Source organism: Chiloscyllium punctatum, chromosome 18 (assembly GCF_047496795.1).
Source record: "Chiloscyllium punctatum isolate Juve2018m chromosome 18, sChiPun1.3, whole genome shotgun sequence".
In the NCBI taxonomy this organism is placed as follows: domain Eukaryota; kingdom Metazoa; phylum Chordata; class Chondrichthyes; order Orectolobiformes; family Hemiscylliidae; genus Chiloscyllium; species Chiloscyllium punctatum.
This window is the reverse complement of record NC_092756.1, coordinates 79,870,311-79,888,423: the sequence shown is the minus strand read 5'-3', so window position 1 is coordinate 79,888,423 and position 18,113 is coordinate 79,870,311. Positions and strand designations below refer to the sequence as shown.

At 48.0% G+C, this 18,113-nt stretch overlaps 2 protein-coding genes across 4 annotated transcripts in view; both read left to right on the top strand.

Moving 5' to 3' along the window:
- The first annotated feature begins 316 nt into the window (after nucleotides 1–316).
- Nucleotides 317–18,032, top strand: polr3h (polymerase (RNA) III (DNA directed) polypeptide H). Of its 3 annotated transcripts, none has more exons than XM_072588550.1 (7): nucleotides 317–396; nucleotides 2,139–2,274; nucleotides 9,615–9,711; nucleotides 11,064–11,150; nucleotides 13,831–13,894; nucleotides 14,756–14,960; nucleotides 17,716–18,032. In XM_072588550.1, the coding sequence occupies exons 2-7, from the start codon at nucleotides 2,164–2,166 to the stop codon at nucleotides 17,767–17,769; spliced, it is 618 nt and encodes a 205-aa protein (XP_072444651.1). In that variant the 5' UTR covers nucleotides 317–396; nucleotides 2,139–2,163; the 3' UTR covers nucleotides 17,770–18,032. The 3 variants fall into 3 exon arrangements, with proteins under 3 accessions (XP_072444651.1, XP_072444652.1, XP_072444653.1); XM_072588551.1 differs by lacking the exon at nucleotides 317–396 and adding an exon at nucleotides 9,370–9,508 and having other exon boundaries at nucleotides 501–2,274; XM_072588552.1 differs by lacking the exons at nucleotides 317–396; nucleotides 2,139–2,274 and adding an exon at nucleotides 2,376–2,528.
- Nucleotides 17,979–18,113, top strand: part of LOC140489032 (GATOR2 complex protein WDR24-like) — a 42,955-nt gene continuing 42,820 nt past the window's right edge. The window contains exon 1 of the mRNA XM_072588272.1: nucleotides 17,979–18,089. Coding sequence (XP_072444373.1) covers nucleotides 17,979–18,089 — 111 coding nt within the window. The remainder of the gene's footprint in view (nucleotides 18,090–18,113) is intronic.

The window sequence follows — 18,113 nt, the reverse complement described above, 5'->3', positions numbered from 1 at the left end:
AGGTTATAGTCCAACAGGTTTAATTGGAAGCTAGTGTGCTTCCGAAGCTTCCAATTAAACCTGTTGGACTATACCCTGGTGTTGTGTGATTTTTTAACTTTGAAAGAAAAAGGTTTGTTGGTTTTAGATTCTGTTGCTGTTGAATTAAGTTGCTTTGCTGTAAAACCTGTCTGATTCTGTTTATTTGTCAGACAGAGAGACCTCCCTCCTTGGCTGGTGCCTGACATCTTCCATGTTGTCCAGGGGAGAGCTGTCGCAAACTGCGGTAAAATCCAACGGCAAAGTTAACGGCCTGACCTTCTGCCGTAAAGCGGCGTTCGCCCCCACACCCCCCCCGACCTGCTGCCGTAAAGTGGATTTCGGCCAGTTGCAGGGATCGAATGGGAACGTGAGGAGGTTCGCGGGAGCTGGGGCTGGAGCTGGGGCTGGGGGCGGGGGCTGTAATGGAGAGAAAGTGGGGCTCCGGATGGAACCTGGACGGTCCAGGCCGCCACCACAGCCTGAGGCCCGGAAATGGAGCCCGAGCTGTGGCCTGGGCCGAACCCTGCAGCTGGGGCCCGGGTCCCGGGGTCGGAGCTGGGGCCCGGGGCCCGGGGTCGGAGCTGGGGCCCGGGGTCGGAGCTGGGGCCCGGGGCCGGAGCTGGGTCCCGGGGTCGGAGCTGGGGCCCGGGGTCGGAGCTGGGGCCCGGGGTCGGAGCTGGGTCCCGGGGTTGGAGCTGGGGCTTGGGGCCCGAGTAACTCTCTCCTGCTCATATTCAGACCCTGAGTCTCATTCCTCCCACCACCGTCTTTGACTGATTCTGGATTAGTGGTGCTGGAAGAGCACAGCAGTTCAGGCACCATCCGAGGAGCAGTAAAATACACCCATTCCTGATGAAGGGTTTTTGCCCGAAACGTCGATTTCGAAGCTCCTTGGACGCTGCCTGAACTGCTGTGCTCTTCCAGCACCACTAATCCAGAATCTGGTTTGCAGCATCTGCAGTCATTGTTTTTACCACGTCTTTGACTGACCTGAGCTTGTGGTAACTTCGGTCAGTTTGTGGGGGACGTTTCTTGAAACTGCCAGTAAATTTGGAGCTGACCGCCAGCACATCGCCCAAACCACCTAATTCCGACTCGTCCTTTAGTGAATGCATCTCAAACTCTGCAAAAGCAGTGCTTGTGTAGCGCCTTTCAAGATCTCAGGGTAACCCCAAATGCTTCACATCCAGTGAGATTCCTCACCCCCACCTCTTCGGTCTCAGCTCATTTTGCTGCTGAAATCCTCATTTCTACCTCTACTCCAGTGCACTCCCAACCTATCACCCCCATTGTACCTTTGTTCCCTTGAATTTATCCAAAAGTGCTGCTCCTTTCTACTTGCACTGAGTGTGTAAAGAGCAATGCCTGTTGTAAATCAGAAACCAAAACAGAAATTGCTGGAAAAGATCAGATCTGGTAGCATCCGTGGAGTGAAATCAGTGCTAAAGTTTCAGGTTGAGCGACCCTGCATTCCTGTTTTCCCATCACTCCCTGTGCTTACTGACATCCAGTTGGCTTTGAGGCAAGGAATGACTTCAATTAGGATGAGGTTTTTAAAATATTAAATTTCTATGTGGCCTTGCCCTGCTTTCTACCTAATCCTCCCTAATGCCACAAACCTATGAGGTACCTGCACTATTCTAGTTCTGACCCTTTGAAGATCCCTGGTTTTAATCACTTCACTGTTGAGGGCTGAGTCTTTAGGAGTCTGGGCCTCAACCACTCTCATCCCCACCCAAAGCCCCTCTCTATTCCTTTCAGACACTCCTGAAAGAATTTGGTCTCTTGTTCCAATATATCCTCAGTATCAAGTTTTGTTTGGTAACTGCTCCTGCGAAGTGCCTTGGGACTTTTGCCATAATAAAGGTGCCAAATTGGTGCATGTAAGGTGGTCCTTTCCATAACGAGTTACATACATCTCACTCATTTGCCAGTAGTCCAGCTGGATGTACAGTGTAGTGTCTTAAGTAGATTGTTGGTTAATCGCCCCATGACTTAATCTTGTATATCAATAAGACTTTTCATTAATAGTCCTTGTTACTATAGGTACTAACTTCCTGACTCTTGCTTTTCCCAATTATATGAACAATGTTTGAATGGTTTCTCCTCTTCCACAGTGCATTGATCCTGCCTTCTCGCAGCATGTTTGTCCTGGTGGAGATGGTGGATACTGTGCGGATCCCGCCCTGGCTTTTCGAAAGGAGGCTAAATGACGCCATAGCTGAAGAGCTGAACAAAAAACTGGCAAATAAGGTGGAAAACCTCTCGTTAAAGCTGCGGCCAGACTGACTCGCTTCCTGTCAGTTCTTTTGTTCTTTCACGGATGTGGGTGTTGCTGGGCATTACCATCCCTAGTTGCCCTGGAGAAGGTGGTGGTGGTGGTGAGCTGCCTTGTTGAACTGCTGCTGTCCGTTTGGTGTCGGGTGTTTGCTGTCAGGGAGTGAATTCCAGGATTTTGACCCACTGAAGGAACAGTGATATATTTCTATGTCAGGATGGAGGGGATGGTGAGTGGCTTGGAGGGAGAACTTGCAGGGGGTGGTGTTCCCATGCATCTGCTACCCTTGCCCTTCTGGATGGTAATGCTCGTGGGTTTGGAAGGTGCTGTCAAAAGAGCCTGTGAGAGCACCTGGTTTCATGTGGGACTTTGAAAACTGACCTTGATGGATTAGTGGTGCTGGAAGAGCACAGCAGTTCAGGCAGCATCCAAGTAGCTTCAAAATCGACGTTTCGGGCAAAAGCCCTTCATCAGGAATAAAGGCAGTGAGCCTGAAGCGTGGAGAGATAAGCTAGAGGAGGGTGGGGGTGGGGAGAAAGTAGCATAGAGTACAATGGGTGAGTGAGGGAGGGGATGAAGGTCAAGGAGGAGAGAGTGGAGTGGATAGGTGGAAAAGAAGATAGGCAGGTGGGACAAGTCATGGGGACAGTTACTGAGCTGGAAGTTTAGAACTAGGGTGAGGTGGGGGAAGGGGAAATGAGGAAACTGTTGAAGTCCACATTGATGCCCTGGGGTTGAAGTGTTCCGAGGCGGAAGATGAGGCGTTCCTCCTCCAGGCGTCTGGTGGTGAGGGAGCGGTGGTGAGGGAGGCCCAGGACCTCCATGTCCTTGGCAGAGTGGGAGGGGGAGTTGAAATGTTGGGCCACAGGGTGGTGTGGTTGATTGGTGCGGGTGTCCCGGAGATGTTCCCTAAAGCGCTCTGCTAGGAGGTGCCCAGTCTCCCCAATGTAGAGGAGACCACATCGGGAGCAACGGATACAATAAATGATATTAGTGGATGTGCAGGTAAAACTTTGATGGATGTGGAAGGCTCCTTTAGGGCCTTGGATAGAGGTGAGGGAGGAGGTGTGGGCGCAGGTTTTACAGTTCCTGCGGTGGCAGGGGAAAGTGCCATGATTGGAGGGTGGGTCTTTTGGGGGCGTGGACCTGACCAGGTAGTCACGGAGGGAACGGTCTTTGTGGAAGGCGGAAAGGGGTGGGGAGGGAAATATATCCCTGGTGGTGGAGTCTGTTTGGAGGTGGCGGAAATGTCGGCGGATGATTTGGTTTATGCGAAGGTTGGTAGGGTGGAAGGTGAGCACCAGGGGCGTTCTGTCCTTGTTACGGTTGGAGGGGTGGGGTCTGAGGGCGGAGGTACGGGATGTAGACTAGATGCGTTGGAGGGAATCTTTAACCATGTGGGAAGGGAAATTGCGGTCTCTAAAGAAGGAGGCCATATGGTGTGTTCTGTGGTGGATGGCCTCCTTCTTACAGAGGTTGATAAAATCACAGGGGGTATAGATGAGGTGAATGGTAGATGTCTTTTCCCTTGGGTGGGGACTTTCAAGACTAGGCAGCATATTTTTAAGGTGAGAGGAGAGAGAGATTTTAAAAAGACATGAAGGTTTTTATTTTACACAGACAGCGGGGTGTGTGTGAAATGAACTTCCAAAGAAAGTGGTTAACAACGTTTAGGTAAGCTAATGAAGAAGAAATGTTTGGAGGGATGTGGACCAAACGCAGACAGGTGAGACTAGTTTAGTTTGGGATTATGGCCAGTGTGGACTGGTTGGGCTGGATATTCTGTTTCTGTGCTGTATGACTCTGTGGTTATGACTCCATGGAAAGGGCATGCGGAGAGTTACCAGAATGTTTCTGGACTGAGTGGCTTCTGTCCTGAGGGAAGATTTGAAAAGCTCGAGCATCCTCCTGGGAACAGAAACATAGAGGTGACTTGCTGGCGGTTTCAAGATAAGAGGTTTTGATAAGAAAGATCTTTTGCCCCACCTGTTGTCTGGCAGGTGGATTGATGACAAAAAATTCTAAATGATTGGCTGGGGAGCTAGAGGGGTGAAGAGAATCGTTTCCCCTCGGCATTGTTAGGATGAGGAGTGCTGCCTGAAGAGGTTTTTGTTTTGGCTCAGGCTTTCGTGGGATGTGGGTGTTGCTGCTTCACCAGCTTTGGTTGCCCATCACTAATTGTCGTTGAGAAGTGAGTGGGGAGCTGCCTTGTTGAATCTGCAGTCTATGTGGGTGTCAGTACACCTAGGGTGTTAGGTCAGGAATTCCATGGTTTTGACAGTGATGTGGTGCCCAGTCAGGGTGTTGTGTGTCAGAGAGGAGAACTGCAGGTGAATGATGTTCACTGCTATCTATTGCTCTTGTCCTTTTAGGGACTAGAGGTCACTACTTTGGAAGGGTGTTAGTGAAGGAGGCTTGGTGAGTTGCTCTTCTCCATCTTGTAGATGGTGTGCTCTGCTGTGTTGGAGGTAGAATAGGTGCCAGTCAAATGGACTGCACTGTCCTGGATGGTGGTTAGCCTCTTGACTGTTGTTGAGGCTGAGTCCATCCAGGTCAGTGGGGAGGATTCCATCATACTCCTGGCTTGTGCCTTATAGATGGTGGACATGCTGTGGGGAGTTAGGAGGTGAGTTACTTGCTGCAGAATTTCCAGCCACTGGCCTGCTCTTGTTACCACAGTATCTTCAAGGATGGTCCCGTAAAGGGAAGGTGGCCGACTACTGGATGGAAGAGTTTATTGGTTGTGCAGGAGAAAGAGCAGGAGTGTGTAACTGAGCACAGCTCTTTCAAAGAGCTAACACTGGTATGATGGGGCCAATGGCCACCACCTCTGCTGCTCATTATAAATGAAGCTTCACTGTGATACCATCAAAATAGTCCTGTTGGTGTTCCCAGGGATCGTTCTCAAGCTGGTTGAGTGAAGAGAAGCAGCCTGATACTTCACTTGCTGGAGGGTCAGAGTCAGGTTCATTCTGAAGAAGCAAGGTCAAATCAGCTGGGAGTAGTACTTCACAATGATGTGGTTTTGGTAACATAGAACAGTTCAGCACAGTATAGGCCCTTCAACCCTCAATGTTGTGCCGAACTTTTATCCTACTCTAAGATCAGACTAACCTACATACCCTTCATTGTACTATCATCCATGCGCCTATCCAAGAGTCGCTTAAATGTCCCTAATGTATCTGACTCTGCTACCACCTTTGGCAGTGCATTCCACGCTCCCACCATTCTCTGTGTAAAGAACCTACCTCTGACACCTCCCTAAACCTTCCTCCTTAACATTATGCCTCCTTGTGATATCCCTCCAAACAGTTCTTATTCATGAGCTTATCTTTTAAATGTTGTTAACTGTATCCACATCACCACTTTCTCTGGAAGTTCATTTCACACACACCCCGCTGTCTGTGTAAAATAAAAACCTTCATGTCTTTTTAAAATCTTTCTCTTCTCACCTGGGAAAAAGTCTTTGGCTATTCACTGTATCTGTGCCTCTCAACATCTTATAGACCTCTTATCACGTCACTTCTCATCCTCCTTGGTCCAGTGAGAATAGCCCTAGATCCCTCAACCTTTCTTCGTAAGACTTGCCCTTCAGTCCAGGCAGCATCCTGGTAAATCTCTGCACCCTCTCCAAATCTTCCACATCCTTTCTATAATAAGGCAATGAGAACTGAGCACAGTATTCCAAGTGTGGTCTAACCAGGACTCAAAAGAGCTGCAGCATAACCTTGTGGCTCTTAAACTCAATCTCCCTGCTAATGAAAGCCAACACCCCATAAGCCTCCTTAACAAACTTATCAACTTGATGGCAACTTTGAGGGATCTCTGGGCATGAACCCCAAGATCCCTCTGTTCTTTCACACTGTCAAGAATCCTGCCTTTAACCCTGTAATCTGTATTCAAATTCGATTTTTCAAAATTAATCACTTCACACTTTTCCAAGTCGAACTCCATCTGCCACCTCTTAGCCCAGTTCTGCATCCTGTCAGTGTCCCATTGCAATGGTACAGCAGCCCTTCACACTATCCACAACTTCACCAACCTTCATGTCACTGACAAACTTTTTAACCCACCCTTTCCCTTCCTCATCCGTGTCATTTATAAAAATCGCAAACAGCAGAGGTCCCAGAACCGATCCCTGCAGAATACCACTAGTCACCGAGCTCCAGGCTGAATACTTTCCATCTACAACCACCTCTGTCTTCTGTGGGTCAATCAATTCTGTATCCAGGCAGATGGGTTTCCCTGTATCCCATGCCTCCTTACGTTTTGAAAGAGCCTACCATGGGGAACCTTGCTAAAATCCACCTACATCACATTCACTGCTCTAGCTTCATCAATGTGTTTTGTCACATCCTCAAAGAATTCAGTAAGGTTTGTGAGGTATGACCTACCCCTCTCAAAGCCATGCTGACTATCTCTAATCAAGATATGCTTTTGCAAATGATCATAAATCTGCCTCTTAGAATCCTCTCCAATAATTTGCCCACCACCATGTATGACTGACTGGTTTGTAATTCCCAGCGTTATTCCTAATCCCTTACTTGAACAAGGGAATAATATTTGCCATCCTCCAATCACCTGGTAGTACTCCAGTGGACGGTGAGAATGTAAAGATTATTGCCAAAGGTGCAGCAATCTTTTCCTTTGCTTCCTGTAGTAACCTTGGGTATATCCTCAGGCGACTGACTGTGTGGAGTTTGCATGTTCTCCCTGTGTCTGCGTGGGTTTCCTCCGGGTGCTCCAATTTCTTCCCACACTCCAAAAATGTGCAGGTCAGGTGAATTAGCCACGCTAAATTGCCTGTAGTGTTAGGTGCAGGGGTAAATGTAGGGCAATGTTCTGGGTGGGTTGCGCTTCGGCGGGTCAGTGTGGACTTGTTGGGCCGAAGGGCCTGTTTCCACACTGTAAACAATCTAATCTAATCCAATCCCTTCTGGCCCAAGGGACTTAACTATCCTCATGATTTTCAAAATTTCCCGCACATCCTTCTCCTTAACATCAACATGTTTGAGCATTTCAGCCTGTTTCACATTGTCCTCACAAATGACAAGGTCTCTCTCACTCGTGAATAATAAAGCAAAGTATTCATTAAGGGCTTCCCCTACCTCCTCTGACTCTAGATACAAGTTCCCTCCACTATCCCTGATTGGTCCTACCCTCACTCTGGACATCCTCTTGTTCCTCACATAAGTGTAGAATGCTTTAGAGTTTTCCTTAATCCTACCCGCCAAGGTTTTTTCATGTCTCCTTCTCGCTCTCCTCAGTCCATTCTTCAGTTCTTTCCTGCCTACCTTGTAACCCTCTGCAGCCCTGTCTGATCCTTGCTTCCTCAACCTTAAGTAAGCTTCCTTCTTCCACTTGACTAGATGTTCCACATCTCTTGTCATTCAAGGTTCCTTCACCCTACCATTCCTTCCTTGCCTCAGTGGGACAAACCAGACCAACACTCACAGCAGATGCTCCCTAAACAGCCTCCACGATCTGTTACGCATTTCCCTGAGAATATCTGCCCCCAATTTATGCTCCACAGTTCCTGCCTATAGTGTTGTAATTCCCCCTGCTCCTATCCCTCTCCATGACTATAGTAAAAGTCAGGGATTTATGATCACTAACACTGAAATGCTCTCTGACCAAGCACCAGCTCCAATATGGCCTACTGTATGGTTGGCCTATCTACATATTGAGTCAGGAATCCTTCCTGGGCACGCCTGACAAAATCTGCTCCGTTCAAACTATTTGCACTAGAGAGGTTCCAATCAACATTAGGGAAGTTGAAGTCACCCGTGACAACAGCCCTGTTGCTTCTGCACCTTTCCAAAATCTGTCTTCCAATCTGCTCCTCCGTGTCTCTTTTGCTATTGGGGGAAGGTGAATAGAGAACTCCCAATAAAGTGACCGCACCTTTCCTGTTTCTGACTTCCACCCATACTGACTCAGTTAACAAATCCTCCTCGGCGACCTCCCTTTCTGCACTTGTGGTACTATCCCTGATTAGTAACACCATTCCCCCACCTCTTTTACCACCCTCCCTATTACTTTTGAAACATCTAAACCCTGGAACATCCGACAACTATTCCTGCCCCAGTAATATCCAAGTCTCCATAATGACCACAACATCATAGCTCCAAGTACTGCTCTAAGTTCTAACCCTTATTGCTGTTGCTTCTTGTGGTAAAATAGACACACTTCAACCCATCACGCTGACTGTAACTTTGCCTATCGGCTGTCTATCCTTCTTCCCAGGCACTGCATGCTGTATCTGCCTGTTCACCAGCTACCCCAACCTCTGATCCATAGATCCAGTTCCCAGCCCTCTGCCAAACTAGCTTAAACCCTCCCAAAGGGTCCTAGCAAACCTCCCGCCCAGGAATTTGATACCCATTCGCCGAGCTGGGAATTTGTGTGGCAGACGTTTCGTCCCCTGTCTAGGTGACATCCTCAGTGCTTGGGAGCCTCCTGTGAAGCGCTTCTGTGCTGTTTCCTCCGGCATTTATAGTGGCCTGTCTCTGCCGCTTCCGGTTGTCAGTTCCAGCTGTCCGCTGCAGTGGCCGGTATATTGGGTCCAGGTCGATGTGCTTATTGATTGAATCTGTGGATGAGTGCCATGCCTCTAGGAATTCCCTGCCTGTTCTCTGTTTGGCTTGTCCTATAATAGTAGTGTTGTCCCAGTCGAACTCATGTTGCTTGTCATCTGAGTGTGTGGCTACTAAGGATAGCTGGTCGTGTCGTTTCGTGGCTGAGCACTGAGGATGTCCCCTAGACAGGGGACAAAACGTCTGCAACACAAATTCCCAGCTCGGCGAACAGAACCACAACAACGAGCACCCGAGCTACAAATCTTCTCCCAAACTTTGAATTTTGATACCCCTCTAGTTCAACCCATCCTCCTTGTACAGGTCTCACCTTCCCCAGAAGGTATCCCGATGATCCACATACCTGAAGCCCTCCCTCCTACACCAGCTCTGCAGCCACGTGCTCAGCTGCACTTGCTTTCTGCTCCTAGCCTCACTAACCCATGGCACTGGTAGCAATCTTGAGGTTAATACTCTGCTTGTCCTGCCTTTTAGCTTCCAACCTAACTCCGAGTTAAATACAAAGAAGGATTGACCAGCAGAAGCACAGAGGATGGCTAGAAACTGTTGGAAATATTTAGTCGGCAGATCAAAAGTAAGGTTGGAAAGTGGTTGGATTAAACTTCTGGACAGGGTATGGAGCTGCAGACATCTGGATTATCAGTGATTTGCAAATTCAATTGAGAATCTCTCTTGATTGTATTTTGCTGCTGAATGAGCTGCTGTGTTTCTTTCTACAGGTCGTATATAATGTTGGCCTCTGTATTTGCCTGTACGACATTACCAAGCTGGAAGATTCCTACATTTTTCCAGGGGATGGAGCATCTCATACTAAAGGTGATACATTTCAAAGCCAGGAACCATATTTCTGTTTAGTAACTCTCAATAAAGCAGTCTCCGTTTCCCTCCTGTCACTGCCAGTCCTAAATCTGGGCTGGAGATCTATGGCACACTTGTCACAGAGTATGGTGTACAACAGTCTGAGAGCATTTAAATTCCACTTGGGCCTCCTCACCTCCTTCCTCATTTGTTTATCTCAGCCTGGGGAGGCGTGTCTTAGACACACCGATGATATTCACCTCGACCGCTGTATTGATAAACTTCAAAGGTTGTGACTGAGTTCTGTGTTGGGTTTCTAAGCTGCCCACCTTGTATCGATCTCTATTCTTGCGTTCCCCCTACAAGGGGAAATGCATTGTCTATCGCAGCTTTTCATAATTTTAGAGACCACCATTAGGCCATTGCTGAAGCTGTGCTCTGAGAGACCATGTCTATCCATCCTGATTGCAACAGTTATCATCGTTGTAAATCGTCCTCATGCACCAGTATCCCTGTTAGGTGACGATCAAACCTGTGTACAGCACTACAAATAGGGCATGCCTTTCCTCCTTTTCAGTTTTGTCCCTCTTACAAACACATTTGCACTAGATGTGCCTTTTTTATAGAGTTGCTCGCTAGTTCTCATGGTTTATATATTTATGCTTTCAGATGCCATTTGCCTCCTTTTGCCAGTTAGCTTTTGTTTAGTTTTCTAAGTAATATGATCTGCTTCAATGCTAAATGTGATATGTCCGGTTCAGCTAAATTGAAATTGATTTGTTATTCATATGTCTGTACGAATGGTAAATTGATTTCAATTTAGCACTGAAGCAGGTCATATATTACTTAGGTTAGGAAACAAAACAAAATCGAACTGGAATGTGAAGGGAAAGAGAATCTGAAAGCACATACACTTCCGAATGAGACGGGCGGGGAGTATTTTGTTTGGATAACGTTTTTACAGGACCTTGAGATCTTGTTTGAAAAATCTGAAATTCGGATAACTGACGTTTGGACAACCAAGGTAAACCATAAGAAGTAAAGTGGTGGATCTTGACTCACTCTTGGTTAATGGTCATTTTTGGGATCCACAGTGTCTGTTCATGTTGATGCAACCGATCCTGTGCCATGATTAGTAAAGTGAAGTTCTTCCCTTATCCCTGCCAGCTCTCCTTGTTTAACCACACTGAAAAACGGAATAGCTGGCGTCTTTCTAATGTACAGTTTGATGGCCATGTTTGTCGACATACCAACAATCATGACTGATTGGTTGCATGAATTGAATATGGCCCGAAGCTGTGAAGGGTGCTACATAAACGCAGCTTTCTGCTTTAAAAGTATTGTTTTGTCTTCTCTGCTTTCCCACTCAGTGCACTTCCGTTATGTGGTCTTTCGACCTTTTCTGGATGAGATTATTACCGGCAAAATTAAAGGCTGCAGTCAGGATGGTGTTCACGGTGAGTAACTTATAATTTGAGGTATTCAGTCGCCCACCCACCCGTGTCAAGTTGGAGGCTTCTGGTTCTCTGCCTGGGTTTACCAAGTCTAAGTGCATCGATAGGTTCTCGTGACAAGATGGATTCAGAACTGTACATGTCAGGTCGTCACACCTTGCTGCAGAAAGCAATTTGTGGCAGCTCACTCCTGTCCCCAGCCCTAAGCTCTTGTAACAATTATCCTAAGTCTGTTCCTTCTGGTTACAGCTGTTTGGTCTGTGAAGACAGTTTTTGTATTAAACTCCATGTCACTGTGCGCAACTCCTTTAAACCTCCTCTTTATCTTCGCTGCTTAAAGGAGAACAATCCCAGCTTCTCTTGTTTCTACATAGCTGAGTTCCCTCATCCTTTGCACCCCTCTTCAAGTCCACATCATACCTTGTCTGTCCTTTTTATAAATTTTTTTTTAATAGTTTTTCCCATTATATTCAATGGTGAGACTCTCGGAATTGTTTTATCTTTAATTAGTACACTGGCAAGGGTTTCTGCCTGTTTGTTGCCCAGAGGGCAATCTTAAAGGGCATGAGTTGGTGCGTCAGATAAGCTTTTATGATAATTGCCAGTGGTTACGTGGTCTGAGGCTGTTCATTGTTCTGCAGTATGTATGGCATGTACACGTCTGACGGAGGAAGTTCCCTTCACAATTGTGCAGAGTTAGCAGTCTGCTCGTGTGAAAAGGAGAAAGCTTTTTCCGCAGCTTATGACCTTGGAGATGCCTGGAGTTTGCCTCTGTCCCACAAAGGTAGAGGTTTTGATTTGCTGTTGACATTGAGATTGAAAACCAAGAAGGTGGAGGGGGGAGTCTCTGTGTCAAGGTCGCGGTCAGTGGACTCGGCTTTGCTCGTTCCTCAGGATTCCAGAACCCTGCGGTGATGAGGGATTCTCACTGAGAAATCGCCAGGAATAATTTCAAAATAGGTGTGTTGGTCTTGCTGCATTTAGCAGCCCTTGTTCCCCATCCCATACACTCCTGAATGGTACTGGAGTTCTTTGAGTCCCAGGACTTGCTTCATTCACACACTGAGCACAGTTCCAGCAAGTCGGTTGGGGGGGGGGGGGGGGGGGGGGGGGGGGGGGGGGGGAAGCTGGATGGTGATGAGGAGCAGGAATCCTTGCTGATCTATTCATGCTCCCTTCCCATTTGTTGTTGGCAGCTAGTTCATCCTGCATCGTGTACCCTTCCTCCACATCTGCATTGAGTGGGCTTGTATTCCCTCAAAGTGGGATCTGCTGTGATCGTGTCGAAGGGTTTAAGATAATTCCAGGATTTGACTGGGTAAATGGAGCAGAGCGAATCCTTACACTGGGGGATGTCTAGAATAGGGGGGCACAGCCTGTTCATTAGAGCGAGGACCTCTAGGGAGTGATGTCAGGAAGTAGTTTTTTTACAGTAAGGGCAGTGAAAGCTGCCGAGACTGAAGGCCAGCTGAAAATGTCAAAACTGGCATATTGATAGATTTTGGTTAGGCAGGCAGATTAAGTTGATGAATCCAGGGAGGTTCCTGAAGGGTTTAGGACAGGTAGACAAGGTGGTCAAGTTGGCACATCAGATGCTTTCCTTCATTGGGCAAGGTATTGATTATAAAATGCAGGAACTGAATGATGAAGCTGTATAAACAGGCTGATTAGGCTGGAGCTTTGTCTACAGTTCTGTGAAGAAAGATTGGATGGGCTTCCAACTGGATCGAGAGTGGTCTCCTGTTCCTACAGCTCATTGCCCCCTTTACCTACTGGGGCATTCGGGACCTGCCCCTTCCCATAGGGATGGCAGCAGAGGGATTTGTGAAGACACTGAAGTGAGGACAGCTATCAGTGCTGTATCTGTTCCTCTGTGCTCTGGGGACAGGGTCCCTCTAAAAACCCTTGTCCGAAATCCCAATAGACCAGTTTCTGACCTATTAGTGGAATCCTGCGCCCGGTCTATTAAGGGTTGTTCACATTCAGGAATGAAGTGTTATCTGTTATTATCTCTGTGTCACAATTGAACATTGCGGGGTCAGATGTAGGTCATTTCATGGCGCAATTGGTAGCATCCCTGCCTCTTAACCTGAGGTTCAGGGTTCAAATCCCACCCCAATTAACGATGCCTTTATAATATTGATTATAAGTCTGCAATTGCTTCCAACTCCTGCCACTGACAGGTGGTGAGAATGAGAGAGATTACTGGTCAGCTACATGATGAATTGGAGCCTCTATCATCACTACCCATAGCTCCATATCACATCCCACTCGGCTTGGGCCTTATCTTCGTGAGGTTTCTCTGAATTGCCTCAAATGCATGTTTATCCTTCTGTAGTTAAAGCAGACTGCAACTCGGCTGCACGGTGGCTCAGTGGTTAGCACTGCTCCCTCACAGCACCAAGACCCAGATTCAATTCCACCCTCGAGCGACTGACTGTGTGGAGTTTGCACATTCTCCCCGTGTCTGTGTGGATTTCCTGCCACAGTCCAAACTCCAGGCCTATTGCGCCCGTGTCTCTGGTGCTGAAATATATCTCGGTTGCATTATTGACTCAAATCCTTGGAAATTGTTTCAAGCTTCCTTCAGCCAGGGTCTGGTTCTGAAATCTGGGTGCCCCACTGTACAAGGTCAAAGTCTAACCCTTAACTTACATGGCTGTTCCTCCTCCGTCCCTCACAGTGACGCTGGGATATTTTGATGACATCCTCATCCCTCCAGAATCTCTGCAGCAACCTGCCAAGTTGTATCCTTCAGTGACTGAGGGAAACAGATCCTCTCAAGTGATTTGAGAAAATAAAGTACACCCAGAGGCTGGTGGGGATCTGGGACTCGCTGCTTAAAAATGATGGTGGAGGCAGGAACCAGCGAGACTTTGAGGGAATATTTAGATGAGCATTTGAAATGCCGTAGCATGCAAGGCCATGGGCCGCGTGGTGGGAAACGGGATTAGAATAGATGAATTTGTTGATTTGCTCTTGTCACTTACCGAGATACAGTGGAAAGTGTTGTTTTGTGTGCTACAGGCAGAGTTTACCATACCAAGTATATCGGGGTAGCAGAACAGAGTGCAGAATAGTGTTACAGCCACAGAGAAGGTGCACTGAGAGAGAGAGATCAGAATTAACATCTGAGAGGTCTGTTCAAGAGTTGGGAAACACTTGTTGGATGCTTGATGACTGGCATAGACTTGCTGGGTCGAAGGGTCTCTAGACCTGTAAAAACTCTATTTGAAAGGAAACTGGATAAACAAAAGAAGGAAAGGAATAGTAGGTTGTGATAATGGGGTAACAACACAGACCATTAAGGTGGGATCTTTTGTTTCTCTGCTGTGAAACGCCTTATGATTCTAGAGGGAGCCATTTAGCCAGTGAGAGACCACAGGGTTTCTAGAGGGAGCCATTTAGCCAGTGAGAGACCACAGGGTTTCTAGAGGGAGTCATTTAGCCAGTGAGAGACCACAGGGTTTCTAGAGGGAGCCATTTAGCCAGTGAGAGACCACAGGGTTTCTAGAGGGAGCCATTTAGCCAGTGACAGATCACAGGGTTTCTGGAGGGAGCCATTTAGCCAGTGACAGATCACAGGGTTTCCTTGACTGGGCTGACAGTGATGAGACGGAGCAGGTGTGGGTGTGGGAATACGAGACTGACGAGGGCACACATGACCTTTACATGGACATCGGTGAAGAGGTCAGACTCCGAGTAGTGGATGAAACCTTTGTGGACACCTCCCCCACGGGGCCCAGCGCAGCGGAAAGCCTGAACACCACCGCAGAGGAGACCCAGAGGAAGGAATCTCCTTACACACTGACGGTAAGGCTGGTCTCAACTTGTGTGGGGGGGCAGTGTCAGGATCTTTTCCCCAGGGTGGGCGAGTCCTGAACTAAAGGGCATAGGTTTAGGGTGAGAGGGGAAAGATATAAAAGGGACCTAAGGGGTAACTTTTTCACACAGAGGATGACGCGTGTATGGAATGAGCTGTCAGAGGATGTGGTGGGGGCTGGTACAGTTACAACATTTAAAAGGCATCTGGATGGGTATATGAATAGGAAGGGTTTAGAGAGATATGGGCCGAGTGCTGGGAAATGGGACTCGATTAGGTTAGGATATCGGGTCAGCATGCACGAGTGGACTGAAGGGTCTGTTTTCATGCTGTACGTCTCTATGACTCTGTGACTTGCAGTTATTTAGCGAGTTCGGAATGTACTAAAATGCCTTGCAGCAATGCTCCCATTAAACCACAAAACACAAACCTATGGGTGCTGGAAATCCCCAACAGAAATCACATGAAAACCTCAGCGAATCTGGCAGCATCTGTGGAGAGAAATCGGAGTTTAACGTTTCCCTTCCTCAACATCCTGTTGACATGTTGCTATTGAGTGTGCAGTTTTCCCAGAGTGCTGTTATTTCATTTTTGTTTTTGGCACTGCCGTGCAGTCATGATATTTATAATGTAATGAGCCCTGGGTGGCACGGTGGCTCAGTGGTTAGCATTGCTGCCTCAGAGCGTCAGGGACCCGGGTTCGATTCCCGCCTTGGACGACCGGATGCATGGGTTTCCTCTGGGTGCTCCGGTTTCCTCCCACAGTCCAAAGGTGAATTGCCCATAGTGTTAGGTGCGTTAGTCAGGGGCAAATGTAGGGAAATAAGTCTGGGTGGGTTACTCTTCGGAGGGTCGGTGTGGACTTGTTGGGCCAAAGGGCCTGTTTCCACACTGGAGGGAATCTAATCTAATCTGTGCAGTGCAGTACCAACCAGCTGCTGTATAGTAAGGCAGCATAACAGTAGTGAATGAAGTCCTGTTTTTAAATTGTGTTCTAATGTGGGCACTACATTGACCAGATGGTACAAAGTAAACTCCCACAACCTAGTAATGTCTAGCCCATCTGTTTTTAAGTGATTTTTTGTTGTTGTTGAGGAGTAAATATGAGATGGGTTGTCTTTGAGCCCGTCCTTCAGGATCTTCTAGGAGAAAGTGAGGATTGCAAATGCTGGAGATCAGAGTCTAAGAGTGTGGTGCTGGAAAAGCACAGCAGGTCAGGGAGTAGGAGAATCTGCATTTCGGGCATAAGCCTTTCATCATGAAGGGCTTTTGCCCGAGCCGTTGATTCTCCTGCTCCTCGAAGACTGCCTGACCTGCTGTGCTGTTGCAGTACCACACTGTCTACAGGACCTTCTGCTTTCATCTCAGAAGGCATACATCTCATCTGAAAGACAGCTCCTCTAGTGGTGCGGCACTCGTTCAGTACAGCACTGGCAGCTCTGACGGGAGGCTGTGGCATGCTGGGTAATGTCACGGGTAATCCTGAGGCCCAGACTGATGGTCTGGGAACTAGATTCAAACCCCACCACGGCAGCTGAAGGAATTTTAAGTGCATTTCACAACTCTGAAAAGCTCAGCGTGGTGCCCGTGAAACTGCAGTATCAGCAATTGTCGTAGGATCCCGTCTGGTTCAGTAATCCCCACTGGGCACGGAAATCGGCCATCCTTAACCCAGTCTGGCTGGAAGCAGCGTGGTTATCTCTTCACTCGGCTATGTGCTCACGCGGTTCAAAGGGTTATTAGGGTTGGAGCAGCAATTGTTTGCTTTGGCCAGTGATGCACATATGAGGATAAGAAAGGAAATGAACACAGGACAGCCCCACCAGGGAAGAAATGTAAAGTTTGATGGGTCTGGTTAGCTGGATCTGAGAGCAACGAGGAGAGCCGGGGCTGTTGAGTGAGTTTTGGTGGAAAGGAGAGTGGTGGCCGTTAATGAAAGCACCCTGTGAGGATTTGAGTGTTGAACTCCTCAATGTTTGAAGGGACTGAGAGTTGTGCTTGCCTCTTGTCTGGAGCCTCCTGTTGGCTGGGTATAACATGAGGAAGGCAATAGCTGCTGGAGAGAGAGAGAACCATAGACAGCATTTGTCCTTCTGAATCATCATAGACTCCCTACTGTGTGGAAGCAGGCCAGTCAGCCCATCAAGTCCACACCAACCTTCCGAAGGCATCCCACCCAGACCCAACCCCTACCCTATCCCTGTAAATCCCGTTTCCCAAGGCTAACCCACCTAGCCTGCAGATCTCTAGACAGTATGGGTAATTTAGCCCAAACGATCCACCCTAACGTGCACATCTTTGTGTGGGTTTCCTCCCACTGTCAGGACATGGGGACAATGTGCAAGCTCCACGCGGAAGGTCACGCAAGGGAGGAATCAAACTCTGGTTCCCTGGTGCTGTGAGGGCTAACCACTGGGCCACCGTGCTGCCCTGCTGGTGGGGGAAAAAAATGGGTGATACAAGAACAAGTACTGAAACTACAATCTTTGTGTTGTCCTGAATTCTGTACAGACAGAAATTAGAAGCATATCATTCACTGTCAGTCTGTGTTCCTTTGTTTCTCCCTCACTCTGTGTTCTCTCGCTGTTCCTGTGTGTCTCTTGCTTCATATGCACCTCTCCCTGCCCATCCCTTTACAATGTTGTATGCGGGGTTGGACCGAAACAGAATAAATGGGAATCCACCCCATTTGGGATTGGCCCATTTTTGGCCTCCTACCTAATTACGGTTTCCAAACTTTTGCAGGGCTCCATCAGTGAGCCGGGACTGGGGCTGCTCTCCTGGTGGACGAATGGTTAATGAGCAGGACCAGGAAGGCCTCTATTGGGATGCAGCGTTGAGACGGTGGTGCCTGGATGGAGCTGGGAGCTGGAGCACACTCTGGCCTTGCTTCTCTCACCGATTCCTGAAGGATCCAGTCTCCCGAGACCAGGACAGATGCTGGACCAGAGCAGGAAGCGAACAAGATCCTGCTGCGACAGGGAACATTTTCCTTACTATAAATTAACATGCGTGAGTGGAACGTTATTGGAAAAGCTTCCAATAAAGACTTGGTTTGTAGAGACCGTGTTGACTACCTCACAGCACAGAGTGGCCTGACTTCGCAACAGGTGCTTAAAGTAAAGATGTTTGTGGATTGGATT

Excerpts from the sequence above, each read along its gene's own strand:
- polr3h (XM_072588550.1), top strand. The coding sequence starts at position 2,164 with ATGTTTGTCCTGGTGGAGATGGTGGATACTGTGCGGATCCCGCCCTGG. Across the intron at positions 13,895-14,755 it reads CTGCAGCAACCTGCCAAGTT|TGATGAGACGGAGCAGGTGT; the intron begins GTATCCTTCAGT and ends CTGGGCTGACAG. Across the intron at positions 14,961-17,715 it reads AATCTCCTTACACACTGACG|GGCTCCATCAGTGAGCCGGG; the intron begins GTAAGGCTGGTC and ends AAACTTTTGCAG.